Below are 9,262 nucleotides of genomic sequence, written 5' to 3' on the forward strand. Positions count from 1 at the left end.
AATATATAATATATACTATATATAATATAATATATACCACTATATATTATGATGGTACCATAAATTAAGGAACCAGTATTGTCTTATTGGAAATTGTGATTGTTCTGAATTGATTGCTAATATGAATAGAGTGGTGGAGAACATCCATGCACAGGGCTACTGATAACTTAGGGGTGAGATGGCTTCCTCTTCACCCCAGTGTTGGTCATTCTCTTCTTCCTTAAAACTTTGTACACAAATTCATTTTATTCTGTCACAGTTTCTCAAGACAGGGCATTGTGGCATGGTGAGGAAGTGTGGGCTTTGGAGACAAGCAGACCAGTCTCTACATAGTGGTGCTCAATACATACATGTTAGCTGGGCATGATGGCTCACACCTGTAGTCCTAGCACTTTGGGAGGCTGAGGTGGGAGGATTGCTTGACCTAACGAGTTCAAGACCAGCCTGGGTAAAATAATGAGACCTCGTTTCTACCAAAAAAGAACTTTTTTTTTTAAATTTTCAAGACGTGGTGGTACATACCTGTAGTCTCAGCTACTCGGGAGGCTGAGATGGGAGGATCACTGAGCCCAGCAGGTCAAGGCTGCAGTGAGCTGTGATCGTGCCACTGCATTCCAGCCTGGGCAACAGAGCAAGACTCTATCTCAAAACAAACAAAAAAGATAGTTGTTGATTGCATGATATTTACAAAGCAACCACTATGTGCTAGGAACTTAAAATATTATTCAACTATCATAATAACTCTGTTGTCAGAAGAATTATTATTCTTACTTTGTAGAGAAGGAAAACTGGGCTTCAGCAAGGTGGAGAGATTTATCTAAGTCCCTGGTTAGATGAATGTCCTTTGGCAAATTATTTAATATCTCTGAGTCTCGGTTTCCTCACATTTAGAATGGAAGCAGTAATACTCATCTTGCCAGGCTAGTGCGAGAACTAAATCAGCTAAGTGTGTGCTTCCCGTGCCGTCTGTTCTCTGCTTGGTGAGGATTGTTTTTGTTTATCTCGGGCAGCCCTTCCACTTGACCATCCTAGAGTGATATTGCCTTGCAGCCATCAAGTGTGTTCTTAGGGGTAAGGTACTACTTTTTATTTACTTGAGAAGAGTTCCTTATTCTGTCATAAAATTTCTTTCTCCGTAGGGCATTATGATATCAACGAATCCCTTGTGAAGCAGTCGCCAAACACGTTAATGTCTTGTTTTAAATCAAAAACCAACCGTGGATTAAAACTGACGTCAACAGGCCCGGGACCCGGTTATTACAACCCCAGTGATTGCACAAAAGTTCCAAAAAAGACTCTTTTCCCGTGAGTCCCAATCATTCTGATCTTTCTTTTGAAAGGTGGTTGTGGGGAAGGAGCCCAACATAGAGAAAAGGAAGGGGTGTCACTGCTTGGCAGAACACAGTGCCAGGCCACTCTTCAGGGACCCTTAGTCACACATAATGGTGCTCAATAAATGCCTGTTGAATGCCTGATATTTATGGAGCAACTACTGTGTGCCAGGAACTTAAAATTGTATTCAATTATTATTATAATCCTGTTGAAAGAATCGTTATTCTTACCCCATAGAGGAGGAAGCAAGGCTTCAGATTTGGCGGGAGATTTGCCTAAGTCCACACAGCCAAAGTGAGGAGCCATAGGGAATTGGCTCAGGACTAAGTCTTTCCTCATCCCCTGTGATGCTGGATTCCCCTGGTGCTGACATTGTTGTATTTTTGTAACATAAAATCCTCGCCGGAGTGGCAGGACATTCAGAGGCAGTCAAGCTCTCATAGCTTTATACTGATGGACATTTAAGCCCTGACTTTGGAGTTGGTGATACCTGCTGGATTTGTACTTCAGCTCTGCTGTTTTTATGCTCTGTGACCTTGGGCAGAGTTCTAACCTCTCTGAGCCTCCATGCCCTCATCTGTAAAGTGGGAATAATTCCTGCCTTGTGGGATTGCTTTCAGAATTAAAAATATATGTTTGGCTGGGTGCAGTGGCTTGCACCTGTAATCCCAGCACTTTGGGAGGCCGAGGTGGGTGAATCACTTGAGATCAGGTGTTCGAGACCAGCCTGGCCAACATGGTGAAACCCTGTCTCTACTAAAAATACAAAAATTAGCCAGGCATGATGGTGCATGCCTATAATCCCAGCTACTCAAGAGGCTGAGGCAGGAGAATCACTTGGACCTGTGAGGCTGAGGTTGTGGTGAGCGGAGATTGTGCCACTGCACTCCAGCCTTGGTGACCGAATGAGACCCTGTCTCAAAAAAAAAAAGGTAAATAAAATATATGTTTGGCATTGGCATTGCAGCTGGTGACTCAAAATTAACACAGATTTTAAAAAATAAATACAGGGATTTGTGTTACCCTGTTTAATATCCTGCACATTTTATATTACTCTCACCTAAGAGTCTCAAACACTCACAGGGCTTATTTATTTCTCGAGTGGTTCTAGAACTTCTGGAACTAACAGCAGTTAGGGTTAGTCCTCCTGTTACCATCTCAGCTCTCACCCCTGTGCAGCCCCTCCAGACAGAGCTGGCCAATGGGAGGGCTGGCCGGGTGGGACCAACCATATATCCACCTGGGCCCCTCCGGAGAGATCAGGCAGGTGATGGGAGCCGTAGCCACAGTGGGTCAGAAGTCCAGGCAACCCAGGGAGGCTGACAATATTGGGCATAGTCTGATCATCAGCCTAGGGCAAGGGGACCACCGTTAGAGAGAGGTGAGAGTTGTGAATCTGCCAAGTTGAACTTAAAATCTGGAGAGGGGATTGAGACCTCAGCTGGAATCCACCAGAGTCCCTTCTGCCCTCCAGGGCTAGGGCTCTGTAGGCTGGCCTTGTACAGGCCTTGTACTGGGCTGGGGCAGGCCAGTCTCCAAGAACAGCTCTCTCTCTCGAAAGTCTCTCTCCAGAGACCTCCCACCTCCAGGCTGGCATGCAGTGTCTCTACAAGCAACTGTTCCTTTACTCTGCCAGAGGAAGGTGGTCAAGAGGACAGGTGTTGGAGTGGGCCGACCAGAGAAGAATCCCAGCTCTGTACCTTCCAGAGACTTCTCTCTGAGCCTGAGTTTCATGTTATTAAGTAGAGATAAGAATCTTGTAGGGATTCCATGAAGATTCGATGAGAAGATGTTGGAAAATAGCTATTACCAGCTGGGCGTGGTGACTCACGCCTATAATCCCAGCACTTTGGGAGCCCAAGGCAGATGGATCACTTGAGGCTAGGAGTTCAAGACCAGCCTGGCCAACATAGCAAAACCCCCATCTCTACTAAAAATACAAAGCTGGGTGTGGTGGTGGGCGCCTGTAATCCCAGCTACTCAGGAGGCTGAGGCAGGAGAATTGCTTGAACCCAGGAGGTGGAGGCTCCTACTAAAAATACAAAAATTAGCCAGGCATGATGGTGCATGCCTATAATCCCAGCTACTCAAGAGGCTGAGGCAGGAGAGCCAAGTGGCAGTGAGCCAAGATCACACCACTGCACTCTAGCCTGGGTGACAGAGCAAGACTTGGTCTCAAAAAGAAAGAAAATAGCTATTACCCTTATAATGATAGCTGTGGTTATTTTATATCCTATAGACATATTAGGCTATATTATACAATACGGCTGTTATTTGGCATGGCAGCTCAAGCCCCCAGCCCAAATTTGGAAGCTTCTTCAAGGAAAATGGTGAAATAACATAAGAGTGGAGGACACTTGGTTTTTAACTGTTTTATCTGGAGAAGTATCTTCTGGCTTTTGCTCAAGTTTGAGCAGGTGGTTTGAGATCATTCTTATTTTATGGCGTTTGCATTTGTCAGTCATCAGGCTCTATAGATTTCTAGTTCTGTACTGGAGGCTCAGGTGAACAGGACACCACGCTCCAGCCAGCCTCATCTGGGAACAGCCTGGAAGCCAAGTGGAGGAGCCTGCAGCAAAATGCTGGGTTAGGTGGCCTCAGGGGTGTGTGGCCATGCACATCCCGTGGGGCCGTCTTCCCACTGGGAGTGCAGCGGGGCTGCGTGTCTGGGGCTTCTAGGGATCGCTGTCTGTCTGTCAATGCTTCACAAATAAAAGGTCTTTGGTTAATAAGTCTGAAAAGCACTGCATGGTAACCCTCTGCCCCTGAGAACATCGCAGTCTGCACAGGCATCTTAAAGGCTCTGAGAAGGCCTGCAGTAAAGGAACCTATTAACCCGGTTGGTGTCTCCTAAACTTGGGTTCACCCTGATGAACGGATGGTGCCCCAGGCTCTATAGCAGGACATTTGTGTAGCTGGCTCTGTGGTCTGGGGCTGCACTGGGCACCTCTCTGGGTCTTCATTTCTCTATGAGCGAAAGAAGGGTGTCTGCATTTCTGACACGTCACAATGCCAGGCTTGCTCACCATGGACTCAGGAGAGCACACAGAGGGCAATGAACGTGGAGCCAGCCTGGACCCACAGAGGAGGTCCAGATTATATATTTTAAAATTAACATGGGAAGGATGAAGCTAAGACATTTATAATTTTATTTGGAAAGCAAGAAGATAAGACTGGTAGGCTTTGGGCTATTCTAAAAAAGCATCTGTCTTCCCAGTGAATGATGAAGAAAATGATGTAATGAAAAGAAAAGACACCTGAATATCAGAGTGTTGAGGAAATATCCAAAATCCAGTGTCTCAAATTCCAGTTCTGTTTTCTCTTGTGTCCCTGGAGGGAAGAGAGGGTCAGGAGCCACACGGGGTCCTGAGGTCAGTAGACCCCTGAGGTGACCCCATCTGCATGCACCTTCCCTTAGGACTTTGTCCACATCAGACCTAATCCTCTTTAGCTCTCCATGGCTACGTGGAGCGGCGGTGACTCGCCGCCATGTTTCTTTCTCGGGAACACATACGTGCCATGCAGAGGGAGACCTGCCCTCATCTGTCTTGGGCTGGAGGTGATGGGCTCCCCATTCTTGGGCAGAGTTACAGCTACAGAAATGCTCTTCTGGATCTGCTTTCTTCAGGGTGCAGGAAGCATCAGTGCAGATGTGAGTTCTTCCTGGAGTTTTTAGTCTCATGCTACCGGCCAAAAAATGTAAAACCCAGCTGTGAGAGGGTGGCTGGATATGACCAAAGTTCAGGAGGCCGCCATTAGGGCAGGGAACAGCTGATCACGTCTCCTGGGGAGGCCATGGAGGCAGCGTGGGCAGTGGATTGATTAGCGCAGACTCCAAAGTCAGTACCGTGGAACCTCCACTTTCCCCGCTCACCAGCCAGGTGGGCCTGGGGGAAGGGAGGTCACTTAACTCCCAGTGAATTCAAAGTCATCTTTGGTGAACAGGGATAAGAACACCTCATAATGTGGTTGCAAGGATAAAAGGAGATAACCCACAAAACTCACGTAGTAACTTGTATTTTTATCAAAGCAGGTGAGCAGGTCTTCCGTGTCTTCCTAGGGTTTCTAGTGTGGCCCCGTAGGGCAGATGCTGTGCTAGGGGCTGGCTGTTTGTTAGCACTGGCATTTCTGAGCTCCTTAGCTAAAGGTCACGCCATCGGGTGTTCCTTGACCATGGCCACCTTGCTGAATCAAAAGCTAAGAGGAGTTCTCAGCTACCAGGGTGTCTTCAGAAGCAAAGTGAAGTGTCAGCCAAGGTTTCACTTCTGAGGTCTTCAATGTCCATCACAGTGGCAACTCAATGACTTAGGGTGAGTCAGGGTGAGAGTTTTGGAGATCAAAATAGTTCCTCCTAGGCACTGCCTTCCAACTCATGCTCCCCGGCAAGGAGGTGCGACACTCAGGGTCATCTTTCTAACCCTTGATCTGCTTCCTGGAGTTTTAAGCCACTGGATTTGCACAGACACGCTGTCTTGTCACAGCTCAAGCTGAAAAATCAAGCCCCGTTGGCCCCACTCCAATTTTGGTAATTAGATTGGGCCCACCTTAACTTCCCCTGGGATTTTCAATTCGATATGGGATGCTTCCTCCCAAGCGGCTGTGATCTGTCACCCGCCACCCTGTTAAATAGATACTGCATTCCACCCCAGAGGCAATCGGCTGCCCTTTAATGATGAGAAAAATTGCCCCTTTATCCCTCCCAACCCTGGGAATCCCTGAGGCAGAGTGAATGTATGCCTGGGAGTGGCTGGAGGGTCTCGGATGCCTTCCCCAAGTGGCCTGCTGAGTCCTCTAAGACATTCATTATTCTTAGGTGATTTGCAAACAGCTCACATTGGAAGCTGCAAACACACTTAATCCAGTTGTGGCCAACTCAGAGGCTTTGATAGATGTTTTCTTTCCACGGGGCAGGGCCAGGTTGGCTTTTATAACTGAGCAATGAGGCTCATAAAAGCCCTGGTCACAGTGCACTGTGGGCTGCCCTGGGTTTGATCTGGCCTGACCTTTGTGATTTGCCAGCCCCACCTCGACATGGAGGGACCAGCCCTGGATGAGGATGAAACTGTCACGTGGGCCTCAGATGCCTGGCGCCTTTACTTGCTACCAGCCCTCTGCTTTTCTCTGCACTTCAGCAAATGTTCCTGGGATAGGGCTGGGGGCCTCAAAGCTGAGGAAGACACATTCCTTTCCCTTAAAGAGCTAGGCAAGTAAAAGCCATAGAAAATGCAACATTTTAAGTGCAAAGGAATAGCCAGAATGTATTCAAGGGCCGCATACTCTGAGCTGAGAGCTCTCAGCGGCGACCTGCCGTCACCCTTCCACCTCTCCTCCAGGTGGGCGTGTCACTCCGAGTTTACACTGAAGTGCAGGCTGTTTACCGTCGTGGGGCTGGGATTTGAATCCAGGTCCCTCTGCCTCCAAAATCCATCTCCAAAACCCATGTTCCTCACTTGAGTCACAGGATGGGAACATCCAAGACAGGTGGGGGGTGGTGAGATGGGTGTCGGTGGAGGAGAGAAGTTTCCCTGAGGGAAGTGAGAACGTCAATAATTGAATTCCAGTTTGTAGGGAAAGTTGGTGTCCCTCACAGAAGGAACAGCAGGGACAAGGGCACGGAGTTGCTGAACTGTGTTGTGTTGGGTGTTTCTGGAAGGTAAAACGGAAGCAGCAGTACGTGGGAGATTAGGCTGGATTGAGAGGCCATAAATAGATCTTGCCTTTAACTTTTCATCAGGGTTTGTAAGTGGGGAGGGTCCAAAGCAAGTGAACAACCCAGGAACTCACCGGTGGATGGAGGGTTGAAGGTGGTCCAAGTGCTCAGCGTCTGTCTCCCTGTGTCCCAGTTCCTGCCATAACAGCTATAGCTTTCCCCATTCCATGCTTTTCCTCCTGCTGTTCCCTCTGCTGGAAATGCCCTTCACCTGAAGACTTTCTGGATTTCTGGGTGGATTTCTGGATTCATCCTGTTGGAATTAATGTCCCTCTGTCTCTGTCTCTTTCTGCTGTCAATGCAGTTTTGTTTGTTTGTTTGTTTTGGGTTTTTTGTTGTTGTTTGTTGTTTTTTTAACCTCTATTCTAATAGATTTCATGTTTTTAAACAAATGTTACAAGTAAAGCACTGATTTTCCTAACAATCTGGGTGGTAGGTATTATTTCCACGATTTTACAGATGAGGAAACTGAGGCTTAAGGAGGTGAAGAGTCTTTTCTAAGAACACATAGCTGGTGAATGGAGAAGAGGGGATTCAAACCCAGTTCTGAGTGCAAAGCCCGTACTGCCTGAAGTTGTCACCAAGCTCTTAAGGACACTCAGGTCCGTGTCTTAGTACAGAACTGCCTGGATTCCCAAACATGTCTGGCCTAGAGTCACACACATGGCTGGTGCTCATAAAAGATCCATAGAGCTAGGCTGAAGGTTCTGAGCCTCTCCTGGGCATATTAAAGGAATGGAAGACAAGGGACCTCTCTAACCCATCTTGCCAAGAACACTGGTGAGTCATTAACTCAGCGTGCGCCAGCCTCCTGCAGGCTGTCCTTGGCTAAGAAAGCAGACACCTCATGGTGTTCTCAAAGAACAGGGTGGGAATCTTGGGCATAGAGTGACCCAGACCAGTGATGGGGTGACCTCATACAATGGTTGGTTCATTCCAGCTTTAATTTCCAGGAATCAAACCTGTCTCTCTATGATGCCAGCCACAAACTCATCAAATGTCTGGAGGTGTTTTGAAGGGGGAACCGCAAGCCAGAACAAGGAGAAGCCAGCTTTTATTTATAAGGGGAGAGGTTGTTGATTACACCCTATAACCAGTTTTTCCATGCAGATTCACAGCAAACAGGGAGGCAGCATGTCCCCGCTTTCCCTGTGGGTACCTTTGTTCTAAATATAAGCATCCACGCCAGCTGCTCCTCCACCACAAGATGTGAACCCAAGTACATTTATGATGACTTTCAGTGTCCTCCCTGACAAGGGGGGTGTCCCCTGCCTCAGCATGACTCTGGGGTGGAAGGGCCCTAAATCAGTCTTCTACGAGGCTCAGTTGCCTGTCTGTCACCAAGCAGCACACAGTGACGCTGACACAGGGATCATCAGAAGAATAACAACTAACTTTATTGAGCACCTACTATGTGCTGATGGTCTACTAGGTGCTTTACATACCTTTTCTCTATTCGTCATAACTCCTTTATAAAGTTAGTGTCATTGCTCCTTGCCGTGCTGTGTATACTGACACTAAGCTATAGAGAGATCAGGGGCCTTGTCTTACAGCCAGTAAGTGGCGTGACTAGAATTCAGCCTCAGGTCTGTGTGACCCTTAAACTCAGTCCCCTCCGCCATCATGCTTTCCTCCATATTGCTAGGCGCCAAAGACTTGAGTTCCATGCCAGCATTCCTATGAACGTGCCTGTAACTTTGGATCAGTTGGATCTGGACACCAACATTTTTAGAAAACTAAGGAGGTTGAAGAAGATATCACTTGGCCGGGCGCGGTGACTCACGCCTGTAATCCCAGCACTTTGGGAGGCCAAGACAGGCGGATCACGAGGTCAGGAGATGGAGACCATCCTGGCTAACACGGTGAAACCCCATCTCTACTAAAAAATACAAAATCTAGCCGGGCGAGGTGGCGGGCACCTGTAGTCCCAGCTACTCGGGAGGCTGAGGCAGGAGAATGGCGTGAACCCGGGAGGCGGAGTTTGCAGTGAGCTGAGATCCGGCCACTGCACTCCAGCCTGGGCGACAGAGCGAGACTCCGTCTCAAAAAAAAAAAAAAAAAAAAAAGATATCACTTGGGTCCCCTCAAGCTCTCTGTGTTTAAGAAGTTGTTGGCTAAAGTGCAGCAGTGCCCCAGTGGCCAGGAATCCCAAGTCCCCTCCTTTGCTTGGACGGGCTGGCTCCCTTGGTCGTTGAGTGCTGGGGGAGGCTGGGGGAGGCT

At 48.0% G+C, this 9,262-nt stretch overlaps 1 protein-coding gene across 1 annotated transcript in view; it reads left to right on the forward strand.

Annotated features, from left to right (window-relative positions):
- The window catches only part of STPG1 (sperm tail PG-rich repeat containing 1), a 64,621-nt gene that overhangs the window by 46,006 nt on the left and 9,353 nt on the right, over positions 1-9,262 (forward strand). The window contains exon 10 of the mRNA XM_017886454.1: positions 1,140-1,305. Coding sequence (XP_017741943.1) covers positions 1,140-1,305 — 166 coding nt within the window. The remainder of the gene's footprint in view (positions 1-1,139; positions 1,306-9,262) is intronic.

This window comes from Rhinopithecus bieti, unplaced genomic scaffold (genome assembly GCF_001698545.2).
Source record: "Rhinopithecus bieti isolate Rb0 unplaced genomic scaffold, ASM169854v2 scaffold_14826, whole genome shotgun sequence".
NCBI lineage: Eukaryota > Metazoa > Chordata > Mammalia > Primates > Cercopithecidae > Rhinopithecus > Rhinopithecus bieti.